At 71.2% G+C, this 15999-nt stretch overlaps 4 protein-coding genes across 4 annotated transcripts in view; 2 read left to right on the top strand and 2 right to left on the bottom strand.

The window, feature by feature from the left end:
* The window catches only part of AURANDRAFT_61422 (hypothetical protein), a gene marked incomplete at both ends in the record, with an annotated part of 9382 nt that extends 6454 nt beyond the window's left edge, over positions 1-2928 (top strand). Inside the window, 3 exons of the mRNA XM_009035026.1 lie at positions 302-661; positions 728-2471; positions 2600-2928. Coding sequence (XP_009033274.1) covers positions 302-661; positions 728-2471; positions 2600-2928 — 2433 coding nt within the window. The remainder of the gene's footprint in view (positions 1-301; positions 662-727; positions 2472-2599) is intronic.
* A 1154-nt stretch (positions 2929-4082) lies between these two features.
* On the bottom strand, positions 4083-4799 carry AURANDRAFT_59851 (hypothetical protein; the record flags this gene model as incomplete). Its single annotated transcript, XM_009034936.1, has 1 exon — positions 4083-4799. One exon carries the CDS (start codon positions 4633-4635, stop codon positions 4096-4098), a length of 540 nt encoding a protein of 179 aa, XP_009033184.1.
* A 3203-nt stretch (positions 4800-8002) lies between these two features.
* On the bottom strand, positions 8003-8479 carry AURANDRAFT_20486 (hypothetical protein; the record flags this gene model as incomplete). The annotated part of the gene is made up of 1 exon (XM_009034935.1): positions 8003-8479. One exon carries the CDS (start codon positions 8477-8479, stop codon positions 8003-8005), a length of 477 nt encoding a protein of 158 aa, XP_009033183.1.
* Positions 8480-8675: 196 nt separating this feature from the next.
* On the top strand, positions 8676-9185 carry AURANDRAFT_4556 (hypothetical protein; the record flags this gene model as incomplete). Its single annotated transcript, XM_009034595.1, has 1 exon — positions 8676-9185. A coding segment is annotated over one exon (510 nt), but the record flags the coding sequence as incomplete, so codon positions are not given.
* Between the last annotated feature and the right edge of the window lie 6814 nt (positions 9186-15999).

The following is a 15999-nucleotide window of genomic DNA, read 5'->3' as shown; positions in this document are numbered from 1 at the left end:
CGTCCGCCAAAGACCCATCCCCCGTTTCCCCGAACCGCCCCCGCGCCCCCCGCCGATAGCCTAGGGGGGAGGCATCCGTCATCTCGCCGTCGTTGAAGTTCAACTTGACCTATTTTTGCCACAAGGACAAAACATGGTCCTGTACTACCTCCTTGCGGCCGCTGCCGCGGCGGCGCCGCTCACGGAGCCCTTCGCCTGGCTCAATGGCCTCCTGCCGACGACGACCGCGCCTCCGCCGCACTCGCCGGACCCGCTCGTCGCGACGCGCTGGGCGTCGTCCGTGAACTCGAGCCTGCTCCAGGTCTACGCGAGCCCGCCCGTGGAGGCCTGGGGCGTGCCGGCAACGGGGGCGCACGGCGCCGCGAGCCTCGTCGGCAACAACGGGTCCTGCGCGGTCTCGGGCGGCGCCGCGCTCGTCGTCGACTTTGGCGTCGAGCGCGCGGGCTGGTTCGAGTTCCGCCTCGCCGGCGACGCGAGCGGCCTCCTGGCGGCCATCAGCGAGTACGACTACCCCTGGACGGGCAAGACCATGGCGCCCGTCGCCTACGACGGCGGCTGGTACCGCCTGGAGACGAACGGCGAGCTCTACGAGGGCGCGCGGTACGCGTTCTTATTTCCCAAGTCGGACGTCGACGTGGTCGAGGCGCGCGTCGTCGCCCGCGTGCGGCCCGCGCGGCCGCGGCGTCCGAAACCCGCCATCGACCTTCGAAACCCGTCTCGCGCGTAGGTTAATTACACGGGGGCCTTCCGCTCGAGCGACGCGACTCTGGAGAAGTCCTGGTACGCGGCGGCCTACGGCGCGCGGCTCAACATGAACGCGGACGACTTCGGGTCGATCCTCATGGACCGCGGCGACCGCGTATCTATTCAAGGCGACGGCCACCCGACCATGGCCGCGGCGCTGGCGGCCTTTGGGGCGCCGGCGACCTGGGACCTCGTGAAGCTCATGCTCAACAAGACGGACAGCGGCTGCGCCGGCTGCCGCGTCGTCGACGACTCGCTCATGTCGTACCCGGTGCTCTGGACCATGTCCGTCAACGACTACTACTGGGCCTCGGGCGACGCGGAGACGTTCGCGCGGTTCGCGCCCGACGTGGCGACGATTCTGGATAAGGCGCTGGCGACGTTCCTCGCGACGCCGCCCGTGGAATTCATGGGCTGGGACGACCGGCTCGACAACGGCTTCTGCGGCGAGTGCACGGGCGAGACGCGCCTCGCGTTCAGCGGCCTGCTCGTGCGCGCCGTGTCCGACTTCGCGCAGTTGCTCGGCTTCCCGAAGACGCGGGACGCGCTGCCGGCCGCGGCGGAGCTGGCGCGACGGTACTCGCGCGCGGCGGAGAACGCGACGCGCGCGCTGCGAGCGAGTGAGCCGGCCTACGGCCTCCACTCGGCGGCCTACGCCATGACGGCGCGCACGGGCCTCGTCACGGCCGGCGAGGCCGAGGCGCTGGTGTCGTCGCTCTTCCGCGACGCGGCGGCCGCGTGCTCGTGGTCGCCGTTCAATAGCTTTTGGATCCTCCAGGCCCTCGGCGACGGCGGCTTCGGCGACGACGCCCTCGCCTACGCGAAGCTCTGCTGGGGCGGCATGCTCGAGCTCGCGAACGGGTGCTTCTTGGAGCTGTTCAGCCCCGAGTGGCTCCGGTTCTCCGACGCGGGCGACAAGCTGCCGACGAAGCCGAGCGAGTGCCACCCCTGGTCCAGCGGCGTCGCGCCCTGGCTCACGAAGGTCGCCGCGGGCCTGAGCCCCCTCGACCCGGGCTACGGCGCCCGGGCGCTCGTCGCGCCGCTCTTCTGGGGCTGCGCGGGCGCCGCGGTCGCGGGCGCCGTCGCCGCGCCCGCGGGCGACGTCGCCGTGGACGCGACGTGCGTCGGTGGCGTCGCGACGGTCGCCGCGTCGGCGCCGCGCGGCGTCGCCGTGGTCGTCGGCCTGCGGAAGACGCTCGGCGACGGCTGCGTCTTGACCGGGGCGTTTGTTGATCACGAAGCGGCGCCGCTCCTCGACGCGGAGACGTCGGGCGCGGCCGCGGGCATGCACCCGCTCAACGCCGCGGGCCACGCCTTCGTGCGCGCGAACGGCACGGTCGCGGCCGCCTACGACTGCCCGTCGGACGCCTCGGACGGCACCGCGCCGACGTACGCGCCGCCGACGTACGCGGCCGCCGTCGCTCCGTTGGACCGCGCGACGGGCGGCCGCTGGCCCGGCGCCTACGGCGGCGACGGCTACGCGCTTTTCGGCATCGACGGCGCGGAGCGGCTCCCGTCCTACGTCTCGAACGTCACGGCCTACAAGCGCGAGCCGAAGCGGACGACGTACGCGGCCAACGAGACCGCCGCGGCCGCGCGGCTCTGCGTCGACGCCGCGTGCTCCGCGCGAGCCCTCGGCTCCCTCGGCGAGGGCTGCGGCGACCAGGGCAGGACAAGAGAGCGAAATTCCCAACTTCAAAGGCTCCTTTCTCGGCCGTTTTCCACTCGTTTTGGCTGATCTTTGGACGAGCGATCATCTCTCGGAACGGCCTCGAAGCGTGGATGCTTTTTCCGGAACGCGCGCGCGCAAAACACTCACGTTGAAGCGACGTTGAATCTCTCTTGTCCTGCCCAGGCGGCGACGGCTGCCAGGGCACCGTGCTCGACGTGTCGCTCGACGGCGCGCCGGCGTCGCTCCGCGTGGCGCTCTACTTCGTCGACGCGCCGGCGTCGGACGATCGGGACGATTCGCCGCTGCCGGTCCCGACGCCCGGCGGCGGCGCGGCGTCCGTCGTCCGCGCGCTCGACCTCGCGACGGGGTCCCTCGTCGCGCCGGAGGAGAAGATCGCGGATTTCGCCGGCGGCGCCTACTGGACGCTGGCCTACGCCAAGGGCGTCCGCCTCCGGATCATGCCGCTCTACGGCTCCGCGCGCGTCTCGGCGATCTTCTTCGACTCGTCCTAGGAGAGGGGTAACTTTTGGTTCAACGACGTGTTAACATCGGTTCAAATTGAACTTCAATGTTGCCCACGTGTCTCGCGAAGTGGAAAGCTGCGCCAGACGCCTTGGCCTCGTCGCAGGCTCTCGCATCTTCGCATCATGCGCGCGGTGCGTACATTTACGTCTCGCGCGGCGGCGCCACCGCCGCGCTGCCGCATGCCTACGCCGCGCCGCCTGCCGCGCCACACAAACCCCGCCATTTGGCGATCACTGTCAACCGTCGCGTACGAACGGCCGCGCGCCGCGCCGACGACGCGGTCGCTGTCGACGACGCCGACGCCCGCGGAACCCACCGATAGCCCCGGCCGCCCGGTCGCGACGACGACGCGCGACGGGCGGGAGCCGCGCGCGCCCGCGCACGCTCCGTGCCCGGACGGCTCCGTGCCGCACGGCATGTTCGGGGGCTTCTCGAGCGCCAAGGAGCTCACGGACTTCACGCGCGTGCTCGAGGAGTACGAGGTGCCGACGCCGGAGCGCATCGAGCAGAAGAACCAGCGGCGGCGCTTCAGCGAGTTCTCGAACGAGACGCTGGCGATCATGGCGAGCATCGGCGTCCACGGCGCGTTCAAGGAGCGCATGCTCCGGGAGATCATGCGCGTGGACAAGTGCACCTACGTCGAGGCCTACGTCGTGCTCGCGCGCATGAACCGCCAGCTCGAGGAGGGCACGTCGCTCCACAAGTTCCCCTACCAGCTCGCGATCGCGCTCGCGTGGGGGTTTGGGGTGGTGGTGATCCCGCTGGGGGTCTTCGACAAGAGCAGCGCGCTCTGGTTTGCGGAGCACTTTGTGCACGCGGAGATCCCGCCGCCGGAGGAGATCGACACGATCTGGAAGGTGGGCACGTGGTCGTGGGCGTGGATGGAGCCGATCATCGGCACGTGGTCCTTCATCCTCCTGGCGCTCCAGCTCGTGCGCGCGAACATGACCATGATCGACGCCAAGCCCTTCAACGAGCGCATCATCACGACGCGGGCCGACCACCTGCACCAGTCGTTCCCGCAGTACGAGCGCGAGATCACGCGGGACTACTCCAAGTCGGACCCCTTCGGCCGCGACTCCTTCCGCGTGCGCCACGGCTACCCGGCCAACTCCGTCGTGCCCCTGAACCGGTCCCGCTAGACGTTTTCGCGCTTAGAACCCCATGGAGATGAGGCCGAGGTAGTCGTCCTTGATCGTGCCCACGGCGGTGATCTGCGTCGCGTCGCACATGACGCCGAGGAGCCGCAGGCGCACGACGCACTTGGTCTTGATCTCGACCTCCTTGTCGTCGGACACCCAGGAGTCGACGTCCGCGTCGTAGCCCTCCTGGAGGTCCGGCGGCATCGCGTGCCGGCTCACGAAGACCGTCAACGGCCCCGCCTCCGTGAAGAAGCCGAGCTCGTTGACGTGCGTCACGACGGCGTCGAGCACCTCGTTCTTGAAGGGCCGCAGCAGGATGGCGCTGTAGCGCGCGTTCACGCTCACGCAGCCCGTGTCGTAGTCGACGATGCCGGTGTCGACGTCGTCGTCCTTGACGTCGAGCACCGCGACGACGTAGCCCTCGCGCCCGAGGCACTTGCCCTCGACGTTCTTCATGATCTCGTCCTTGATGAAGGACTTCATGCGCCCGCCGAAGAACTGCGGGTGCAGCAGCATCTCGTAGATGAGGTCCGTCTTGTAGAAGAAGACCATGGCCGCTCGGCGGCGCGTCGCCGCGCGAGCGCGGGACGGGGCGGCGCGGCGCGGTCCGCTGCTTATGTAAGTGGCAACGGCGCGCTCACTCGGTGGGTCGGTCGCGCTCGCGCGCGCGCAAGTCGTCCGCGACGACGTTTGGGCACCTCGACGGCGACGCGATTGGCTCGAGCGGCGGCGCCTCGACGCCGTCCGCGACGCCGTCCGCGACAGGCCTCGCGACGCCGTCCGCGACGCCGTCCGCGACGCCGCCCGCATACTGTCCGCGTACGCCGTACGGCGACGCCCGCCGCGGACATCGCGCCGCGCCGCGTTACCCGGCGCGTCGCGCGGGCGCCGGTATGTCCCTAGCAGACGCCCTCGAGCTCCTTCGCGAAGGCGACGTTGTTGGCGAGGACGTAGAGGTCCGGCGTGTCCTTGTCCTCGAGGATGTCGAAGGCCTTGCCCTTCATGCCCGCGACGTCGACGTTTGGGTTCTCGAGGAGCGAGTCGAGCACGGGCCGCTTCGCCTCGTCCCAGACCGCGAGCTCGACGAGCTTGGAGCCCGTCGGGTCGCTGTCGAGCGTGAAGTTGAGCCAGATGAGGCGCTCCTTGAGGGCCTCGAGGGGCGACGCCGACGCGTGGACGCCGTTGTTCGAGTTGTTCGGCGCCTCCTCCATGCCCAAAGCCTCGTGCTGCGCGAGCATCTTCGCGCGGATGGACGAGGGCTCCGCGTCCGCGGGGTTCGTCGCGCCGATGACCTCGGCGCGGAACTTGGCCCAGCTCAGCACCTCCGGGTCGAAGGCGACGACGAAGAGGCGCACGGACGCCTCGGGCTTCGTGAACTGCGCCTTGAGCGCCGGGTAGAACCCGTTGACGCAGTAGACGGCGGCCTCGCCCTCCGCGTTCGACATCTCGTCGTAGTCGTCGCCGTCGGGGTCGCCGCCGCCGCCCTTGACCTTGGCCACGTAGACGTCCTTGGCGACCTTGACCTTGTCCGCGACGAGCCACAGATTCAGCAAATCGCGCTCGCTCACGGGCTCGGCCTCCGCGCCCGACTCCGCGTCGCCGGGCGTGCCCAGGCTCAGGGCGCAGTCCTTGGCGTTGAGCACGGACCCGTTGGCGACGCAGTCGTCCCAGGGCTGGCCGAACTTCTCCGCGAACGCCGCCTTCTTCTCGTCGCTCACCTCCGTCTCCGAGGGCGCGGCGACGAGCGCCGCGTTGGCGACGACGTCGTAGTGCTTGTCCACGAGGTCGCCCTCGGCGATCTGCTCGCCGCTCTGGCTGCACTCGCCCAGCACGGCCAGGCCCTTGACGCTCGTCAGCTCCTTGCGCACGAACTCGATGCTCGCCGGCGCGTAGGCGTGGGGCTTGACGAAGACGAGGGCCAGGTTCGCGCGCACGGCGAGGTCGTGGGGGATGCGCTCCTCCGGCGCCTTCAGGTCCGTGCCGTCGGGCAGGCTGCAGTTCGCGCCCATGGCTGCCCGGCGCGACGAGAGACGGGCAACAGCGCCGCGCTCAGCTCGTTTTATAGGTAGATGCGGCAGGGCAACGTGAGCTCTGCCAAGCTCTGCCGCCTCGCCGCGGCCTCTTCCACCTGCCTCGGCGCGGCTGCGATGGGCAAGCGCGGCAACTTCAGCGACGCGCCGCCGCCGGAGGCGTCGGCGAGCGGCTTCTCCGCGGCGAGCGGCTTCTCGAGCGGCTTCTCGTCGGCGAGCGGCTTCTCCGCCGAGGCGGCGCCGCCGCCGCCCCTGCTCGGCGGCCCGGTGCCGCCGCCGCCGCTGCTGGGCTTCGGCGGCGCGGCGCCGCCGCCCGTGGGCCCGCGGAGCACGCACATGGTCGACCGCGACGGCCGGCCGCCGCCGACGCTCGGCCTGTCCGCGCCGCCGCCGCCGCCGCCGGCGCCGGCGGCCGCGTCGGGCGCCGTCGCGGAGCTGCTCCAGAAGATGGCCGCGAGCGGCGCGCTCCCCGCCGGCGGCGGGCCGGCCGCGCCGCAGCAGGCGATCCTCGCCAAGGACAAGGCGCGCGTCGCGCGGGCGCTCGAGAAGAATCTGGCGTTCCTCGAGAAGCTCGACGCGTCCGGCGGCGGCGGCGACGACTACGCGTCGCACAACGCCTACGGGTCCGCGGCGCCCCAGGCCCAGGGGCGGCCCGAGAACCGCGCGGGCCTCGGCGCCAAGGGCGCCAACAAGGGCGTCGCGCCGACGGCCGCGTCCGGCGAGAACTGCTCCGTCTACGTGTCCGGCCTCGACGGCGCCGCGTCCGAGAGCCACCTCGAGGCGCTCTTCGCGCCCCACGGCCGCGTGAAGAAGGTCAAAGTCTACAAGGACGACACGGGACGACCCAAGGGCGACGCCTTGGTGACCTTTGCGAAGGCGGGCTCCGCGCGCCAGGCCGTCGCGAAGGTGCACGGCGCGCCGCTCGGCGCCGCGGTCCTCAGCGTCGCCATGGCGACGTTCCACAGCGACGCGGCCTTGGCCGGCGGGCCCATCGCGAGGCCCGCGGACGAGCACTGGGACGTGGTCGTCGGGCGCGCCGCGGCCGCGGCCGTCGCCGCGCGGCGCGAGACCGCGCGGCCGCCGTCGCCGCCGCCGCCGCTCGCCGTCGACAACCTCGAGGAGGCCCTGCAGGCGCACCGCTACCCCGTCGTCGTGCTGCGCAATCTCTATGATATCGCCCAGTGCCGGCTGCGGCCGCGGCGCGACTTCCTCGACGAGCTCGAGGGCGAGATTCGGGGCGAGTGCGGCAAGTTCGGCGGCTCCGTCGTCGGCTGCGTGGCGCCCAAGCACCCGGACTACGCCGGCGCCGTCGCCGTGAGCTTCGACACGGTCAAGGCCGCGGAGCTCTGCGCCTGCGACATGAACGACCGCTGGTTCGACAACGTGCAGATCCTCGTGGAGCGCCGGGGCACGTGGGAGGACGTCGCCGCGGTCGCCGCGCGGTCCCAGGTCGGCGCGATGCGCCACCCGAAGCTGGACGACGCCATCGCGCCCAAGGACGCCGTCGTCGCCGTGCTCCGCAACGTCTACACGGCCGCCGAGGCGGACGACGGCGGGCCGGGCTTCTTCCCGGGCCTGGAGGACGAGTTCCGCGCGGAATGCGCGAAATACGGCGGCCTCCGGTCCGCGCGCGCGGTGCCCGCCGAGCCGGCGTTGGCGGGCTGCGTCGTCCTCGCCTTCGACGGCGAGGCGGCCTACGAGCGGTGCCGGGAGGACATGGACGGCCGCTGGTTCGACTACCGGCGGTTGGTCGTCGAGCGGTACGCGCCGCCGCGCGCGGACGCGGCCGCGGGGCTCGACGCGTTCTTCGACTCCCTAACCTAGGGTGCTGTGTCTCCGAATTAGGCGCGGCGCGCGGCCGCGGCTCAGTTTGCCGTTGGGCCCCCTCTCTAGATGTTGACCTTCTGCTTCTGCGCCTCGAGCTTGTCGACCATGACCGCCTCCTTGACGGCCTCGGACGACTCGATGAGGTCGACGCTCTCCTTGATCTCGACGCGCGCGCGCACGGCGGCCTTGACCTTGTGCGCGGCCATGCGGTTCACGTAGTGGAGCTCCGCGCGCTTCTCCTGGACCTCGGACGCGCGCTGCATCGCGCGGAGCGTCGTGCCCACGAGGTCCCGGTCGTACTTGACGGGCCGGTTCCGCCGCTTCTCCATCTCGAAGGTCGTGTCCACCGTCATCTCCTTGCCGTGGACCTTGCGGAACGCCTTCGTCCACCGCACCTTGCGCGGGTTGCGCTTCAGGTTAAAGTTCTTGTGGCACTTGGACCGGCAGAAGTGGAAGAGCTTCGCGTCGTTGCGCGCGAAGGCGATGCCGTGGCCCGGGTAGATCGGCGACGAGCAGAAGTAGCACTTGCCGACGCGCATGGTCGAGGCGGGGCGGCGCTCGGGGCGCGCGACGACGAGCACGGCCTGTGATCGCCAAGTTTTTGGACTGCAACAATCGGTTCAACATTGCGTCGAGGCGATGCCCCAGCCTCTGAGACCGCACTGAAACAGCACGAGCATGGAGGCCCTCGTGCCCGGCGAGGAGGTCGCGGAGCTCGCGGGCGAGGGGAGCGCCGTGCGCGGCCACGGCACCTACGTCTGCCGCGGCGACACGTCCCTCGTGAGCTGCGGCGCCGGCTACCTCGAGCGCGTGAACAAGCTCGTGAGCGTCGTGCCCGTGCGCGGGCGCTACGGCGGCGAGGTCGGGGACCTGGTCGTGGGCACGGTGGTCGAGATCGCGCACAAGGCCTGGAAGGTCGACGTCGGCGCGTCGCGCCTGGCCACGCTCGCGCTGTCGAGCGTCACGCTCCCGAACGACGCGCAGCGCATCCGGACGCACGCGGACGCGCTCGCGATGCGCGCGCTCTACGCCGAGGGCGACGTCGTCTGCTGCGAGGTCATGGCCGTGCACGGCGACGGGTCCGTGCACCTGCACACGCGGTCGAACCGCTACGGCAAGCTCGGCAACGGGCGCCTCGTCGCCGTGAACTCGCACCTCGTGCGGCGCCTGCCGCGCCACTTCGTCGCGCTGCCCCGGGACGTCGACGTCGAGCTCGCCGTGGGCAACAACGGCGTCGTCTGGGTGCAGCGCGCGCTCGACGCGGCGTGGATCGACGCCGAGGCCGCCGAGACGGGCGGCGGCATCGGCGACAGCGACGCGCTGCTGAGCGCCGAGGCCTGGCGCCGCGTGCGGGCGCTCCACGACGCGCGGCCCCTGGACGACGAGGCCGCGGCGCGCTGCGCGCGCGCGCGGAACGCCGTCGCCGTCCTGGGCGCGGCCGGCGCGTTGGTCAACGCGGAGAACGTGCTCCGCGTCTACCGCGCCGCGGAGGCGGAGCGGCTCGCGCCCAAGGACATGGTCGCCGGCGCGCACGCGCAGCGGCTCGCGGCCGTCGTCGTCGGCGACCTCGCCTACGGCGCGCGGAAGCGCCGGAAGCGCCGCCTCTCGGACGACGACGACGACTTCGCGCTCGACGGCCCCTAAGAGGGCGCTTATCTTCGAAGGGAGGGAGGGGGGATGCTTGGGGGGGGAGCGCCGCCGCCTAGAAGTAGGCGTCCTGGTCGCCGTAGGTGTCGTAGGTCTGGCCGCACTTGTCGCAGGCCGCGGGGCACGCCTTGTACGCGGAGATCGCGTCCGTGTTCGTCTTCGAGCACAGCCGGTCCAGGTTCGCGCCGTTGACGATGCGGCCCTCGAGCCAGTGGCAGTCCTTGTACGCCTTGTTGAAGTACCAGGACTCGCTGTCGACGCAGTCGCCCGGGCAGTAGGGCGTGCGGATCGCGATCTTGTTCGACTTGGCGTCGCCGCGGCGGAACCGCGCGAGGTAGTTCGTCGAGCAGTCGAAGGGGAAGGACGACGGCAAGGGGTCCTTGTGGGGCACGGAGTCGCCGATGCCCGTCCACGTGTACCAGCCGTCGTTCGTCCGGGGCTTGACGGCGATGGCGACGGACTGCCACGAGCCGCCGTTCGATACGTCCTTGAGCTCGAGCGTGAACTCGCCGGCGGGCGCGTCGTCCTCCTTGACCTGCCAGGCCATGACGGCGACGGACGGGTACCAGGAGATGCCGATGAGGTGCTCGTTGAGGAACGTCGCGCGCTCGTCGAAGGCCGTGGGAGCGGGCGCGGGGCTCGGCGGCGCCGTGGACCCGTCGCAGCGGTAGTCCTTGCCGTTCTTGTCGACCCAGGCCGGGTCCTTGCAGCGCGCGTAGTTGCGGCCCGCGCGGCCGCCGCACTCGAGGCCCTCGCAGGTGCACTTGCAGCAGTCGCCGCCGTCCCAGCCGCACGCCTCGTTGTTGTAGAGGTCCTTGTCGTCGGAGTCCGCGCCGACGGCGTCGTCGCAGTTGCCGTCGCCGATGCGGTCCGCGTCGCCGTAGCAGACCTCCACGGGGGCCGCCGTCGGGTGGGGGGACACGCTGGGCGGGTGCGTGGCCTTGCGCTCCACCGTGAAGGACGTCGCGAAGCCGGAGCCCCACGCGCCGCCCTTGCACGCGCCCTCGTGGTGCTCGCCGCACTCGGCGTTGCCCGTCGCCGGCGACCCCTTGTAGGGCCCGGCCAGGTAGGCGACGCCGTCGGCGGCCTCGGCGTCCTCCGTCGTGACCTGCATCGCGCCGTCGCCCTCGAGGCAGCAGAGGCCGTCGCCGAAGACGTCGGTCATCTCGAGCTCGTACGCGACGCCGTCGCAGACGTTCTTGACCGTGTCCGTGAACGTCGCGTACTGCTTCGAGTAGGGGCCGCCCTTGGCCATCGACGGCCCGTGGCGGCACTTCGCGCCCTCGTCCGCGTCCTTGAACTTGAGCTTCCACTCGATCTCGCTCGGGTACTTGTCCGTGGTCACGGCGATCTGGATCTTGTTGTCGCAGGGGCCGCAGCCGTAGGGCGTCGGGTTGGGCGTCACGGTGGGCGCCGACGACGTCGGCGCCTTCGTGGGCGCCGGGGAGATGGTCGGCTTGGGCGACGGCGCGCCGTTCGCGCAGCACTCGACGAACTTGCCGCCGTTGACCTGGCCCGCGCCCATCTTGCCCTTGTAGGCCGAGTCCTGGACGTCGTCGATGTTTTTGGCCGTGGTGTAGAGGCAGTCGAGCACGTCCTGGCGCCCCAAAGCGTTGTTCGCGGACCAGCAGACGGCGATCATGCCCGAGATCGTCGGGCAACTGAACGACGTGCCGGACCACTTCTGGTAGCCCTGGCCCGCGTTGCCGCCGCCGATGTAGGTCGAGAGCACGTTGAAGCCCGGCGCGGAGATGTCGATCCAATCGCCGTAGTTGGAGAAGGACGTGCGCTTGTCGTCGTCGTCCGTCGCGGCGACGCCGACGACGGTGTCGAGGCAGCCGGGGAAGTACTGGCCGTCGGAGTCGGAGTTGCCCGCGGCGAAGACGACGATGCCGCCCTTGCCGTCGCGCGCCTCGGCGTTGAACCAGTCGATGGCCTCCTGGACGGACTGGTCGATGACGCCGGGGCTCGTGTAGCCCCAGCTGTTGCTCGAGATCCACGCGCCCGCGTCCGCGCCGTACTTGATCGCGTCCGCGAAGCCGCCCGTGTTCGACTTGCCGAAGCCCACGGACGTCATGAGGCGGATGCCGCCGGCGCCCGCGTCGCCGCCGGCCAAACCCGCGATGCCCAGCTCGTTGTTCCGCGACGCGGCGATCGTGCCGCCGCAGTGCGTGCCGTGACTCGGCGCGCCGCCGTTGCCGACGAGGTTGCCGTCGGGGTCGCCCTTCTTCGAGCCCACGTCGTCGGCGTGGTTGTAGCCGTGGCAGTCGTCGACGAAGCCGTTGGCGTCGCTGTCGCTGCCGTCGCCGTCGCAGTCCGGGCCCTCCCAGATGTTGACCTGGTGCTCCTCGTGGCTGAGGTCGAGGCCCGTGTCGAGCACCTGGACGACGACCTCGGCGACGCCGCCCTCCGGGTGCGCGGCCCAGGCGCCCTCGCAGTCGATGGTCTCGCAGTTGGTCATCTGGGCCCACATGGCGTCGTCCGGCGCGCCCGAGAGCTCGCGGCGGTCGCCGACGACCGCGGAGATCTCCGCCGCGCCGCCGCGCCAGTCTTCGCTGCCCTCGACGTAGGTGAGCTCGATGGAGAAGCCCGGCTCGAGGACGTCCAGCGACCCGATGGCCGACCCCGCGCCCTGGGGCGCGACGCGCGCCTTCTCGAGCGCCGCGGCGGCGCCCGCGCCCCGGACCTTGTTCGCCGCCCTGCGCGCCTCGGCCGTGTTGAGGCCCGCGTGGACGCCCCCGGCGTAGAGCTCGGGCCCGCAGTCCGTCGCGTACCAGCGGTCGAAGCCCCACTCGCGGGACTTGGCCTCCTTCTTGCCGCTCGGCGTGAAGACGCGCGACGCAGGGCCGCAGCCCATCTGCGTCGCGACGTCGCCGGCGGTCTTCGCGTAGTAGTCGTCGAGGTTCGCGACGCCCGCCGGGGCGACCTTCACCTTCATCTTCACGAGGCCGTCGAGGCCCCCGGCCTCGTTGAGCACGTCGAGCTCGTCCGTGGCGAGGAGCGACAGGCTCGACGCGACGGCGGCGACGGCCGAGAACGCGAGGAGACGTCTCATCATTTTGGTCGTGGTCTTCCTACGGGGGGAGGTCTCGCGGCGTGCGTTTGTGGGGGTCGGGGGGGGTCGCGGGGCGGGGGGGTCGACCGCGGGGCGGCCGCCCTCACGCTTAATCCGAGAAACGGCGGCGAGGGGTGAATCGCTCGATCTCGCCCACGACGACGCGAATCGACACGCCCGTTCGTCACGAAGTCGCGAAGGCTTCGGGCGTTCGTGAGAGCGGGGGCGGGGGGGGGCGGTCGCACCTTCGCACGCGCGCGCGCGGCGCGAGCTTGAGGGTGTCGGAGCGAACTCACGCCACTGAATGCTGAGATGCCCTAGTGCCTAGCCTAGCGCCGTGCCTCCGCGGAGGCCCGCGGCCCCCCCGACGCCTCCCCCGCGCCTAGACCCCGCACCACCTTGCCGCTCGCACTCGTCGGCCGCACCCAAGACCCAGTTTCATAGCACGCGCTTACTTCGCACGTTCGAGCGGGCGGGGACCGGAGAGGGGGATCAAAGGGAAGTGAGGGACGCCGAGGGCGAGGGCGTGGGCGCGAGGTCCGCGTAGGAGGCGTAGGTGTCGCCGCACTTGCCGCAGGCGTTGGGGCACGCCGTGTAGCCGTCCACGGCGGCCTTGGACGTCTTGGAGCAGAGGCGGTCGACCTTGGCGTTGTCGGCGATGCGGTCGCCGATCCACGCGCAGTCCTTGTCCTCGGTGTTGAAGTACCACGACGTCGAGTCGACGCAGTCGCCGGGGCAGTAGGGCGTGACGATGGAGATCTTGCCGCTCTTGGCGCCCGTCGCGGCCTTGACGCGCGCGAGGTACGAGGACGAGCAGTCGAAGGGGAAGTCGGCCGTGACGTTTCCGGGCGCGGAGTGGCCGCGCGCGGTCCAGACGTACCAGCCCTCGGCGTTGGGCTTCTTCGCGGTGATGGGGTGGCTCTGCCAGCCGCCGCCGCGCGTCATGTCCCGGAGCTCGAGGAAGAAGTCCGTGGCGGGGTGCGCGGTCGGCGGCGTCTGCCAGGCCAGTATCACGGCGGACGGGAACCAGGACACGCCCACGAGGTGCTCCTTGAGGAAGGTGACCCGCTCGCCGGCGGCCGTGGGCGCGAAGGTCGGCGCGCGGCTGCCGCCCGGCGGCGCGAGGGGCGTGCCGGCGACCGCGTCGAAGCGCACGCCGGCGGCGCCCGCGACGCGGACGTAGCGAAATCCGTCGTCGCCGAGCGACGCGAACTCGACGCCGCGGCCCAGCTGGGGGGCGCCGACGTAGGGGTCGTAGACGTCGAAGAGAGGGGCCACGGGGTCGTCCGTGAAGTCGAGGAACACCGCGCCCGCGGTGCCGCCGTTGAGCTGCGCTATTGTCCCCTCCCACGTCCACGCGTGCATGGCCTCGCCGTTCTGGGTCGTGCCGCCGAGCTCGAGGACGTCCGCCGGGATCTCGAAGGACCCGGCGTAGTGGACGAGCTCCACGGAGAGCGCGAGGTGGAACGTCTCGAAGGTCGTCGCCCTGAGGCCCGAGACGTCGTACGCGTGGACGACGTAGGGGCAGGCGCCCGTGCGCGTGCCGGGCGCGCTGTAGACGTAGTCGCCCGACGGGTGCACGGCCACCGACGCCTGGAAATCGAAGAGGAACTTGTCGTTCAGCGAGCCGTCCGCGTACATCGACGGGTCGCCGCACGCGGCGAGCTTCTTCCACAGGCCCTCGCCGATGCCGAGGCCCGGGCCGACGCCCGGCAGGTCCGCCCCGCCGAGGAGGAGGGGCACCAAGTCCGTGAAGGCGACCAGGGCCTTGCCGTCCGCGTCGAAGTTGTCGTCGTCGAGCGTCGCCGTCGGCAGGACCAAAGGGTACGACGGCCCTGCGAGCGGGCAGCCGTTCCCGTCGAGCTGCATGATCATGACGACGCCCTGCTTCCAGCCCTTGGTCCCGAAGGTGCCCGTCGCGTCCATGGTCGCCGTGTCCGGGGCCCGGCTCGCGGTGAACGCGTAGACGGCGTAGTGGCGCTCAACCCCAAAAACGGTCTGGCGGAACGTGTCGAACATTCCCGCGGACATGCCGTCCGGGAACGCGCCGATGCCGTTGGATTTGCTGAGGCTGAAGGTCGCCGGGCTGCAGACCGCCGTCGGCGCCGCCGGGTCCGAGAAGTCGACGAGGGTCGCCCAGTCGCTCCCTTTCCCGGCGTCGCCCGAGTCGACCGCGTGGAAGTAGGCGAGGTCGGGCCCCGGCTGGGACGCGAATTGCGCGTTGCGGAAGCCCAGGGCCGCGTGGTCGAGGACGGGCGTGAGCCGCGCGCCGCTGAGGGGGTCGAAGACCGCGAGGGGGTCTCCGAAGGACGCGGCGCCGGGCGCCTCCGGCCCCGTCGTCTTGCCGACCCTGAGGGTCGTGGAGCTGTTCAGCGTGACTTCCGTGATGAGGGCCGTGCCCTCGGCGAGCTCGAGGTAGATGAAGGGGAAGTTCGCGGAAGGGAAGTCGTCGGCCGCGACGCCGACCATCGCCGAGACGCTCCCCTCGCCGACGACGACGGCGCCGACGGCGCCCGCCGCGACGCAGTTGAGCAGCTTGTCGCGGAAGTCGCAGGTGCCGCGGTGCACGAGGCAGTACTTGTCCTGGACGTCGGCCTTGGACGCCGCGGAGAACTCGGAGCACCTGGGCAGGACAAGAGAGATTCAACGTCGCTTCAACGTGAGTGTTCCGCGCGCGCGTGTTCCGGAAAAAGCATCCACGCTTCGAGACCGTTCCAAGAGATGATCGCTCGTCCAAAAATCAGCCAAAACGAGTGGAAAACGGCCGAGATATGAGGCTTTGAAGTTTGGAATTTCGCTCTCTTGTCCTGCCCTGCGTAGCACGCCTCGGCGGCCGTCTCGCCGGGCCCCGGCGCCTCCGAGAGCCCGAAGCCGACCAGGGCCTCGACGTCGGCCACGCCCGACGCGAAGAGCGCCGTCGTCATGGCGTAGTCCAGGACCAGGCCCCCCGACGTCCGCGCGTCCTGGGGGCACTTGTTGTTCTCCGACCACTCGCAGTCGCACGCGGGCTCGGCCGTCGCGAAGCCCACCAACATCTTCCGCTCCGTCGACGAAAGCTCGAGCTCCCAGGGCGCCATGTGGGAGCAGGCGAAGTCGAGGGTCGCGTTCGCTTCTAGCGTGAGATTCGCGGCGTCCGCGGCGCCGGAGTAGACCTCGACGTCGCGGCCCGCGGCGACGACGAACTTCGTCGCGCCCGCGGCGTCCGAGAACGCGCCGCCGCGGCGGTAGCCGTCGCCCCCGCTCGGGTAGGCGGGCGTCGACCAGACGCGCCGGGGGTCGGGCGCAAAATCCTCGCCCCGGGCGCCGAGCGCCGCGAGAGCGACGGCGAGGATGTTGCGCGTCATGATATCACCCGGG

Source organism: Aureococcus anophagefferens (assembly GCF_000186865.1).
Source record: "Aureococcus anophagefferens unplaced genomic scaffold AURANscaffold_2, whole genome shotgun sequence".
NCBI lineage: Eukaryota > Pelagophyceae > Pelagomonadales > Pelagomonadaceae > Aureococcus > Aureococcus anophagefferens.
This window is presented reverse-complemented; position numbering and strand designations above follow the sequence as displayed.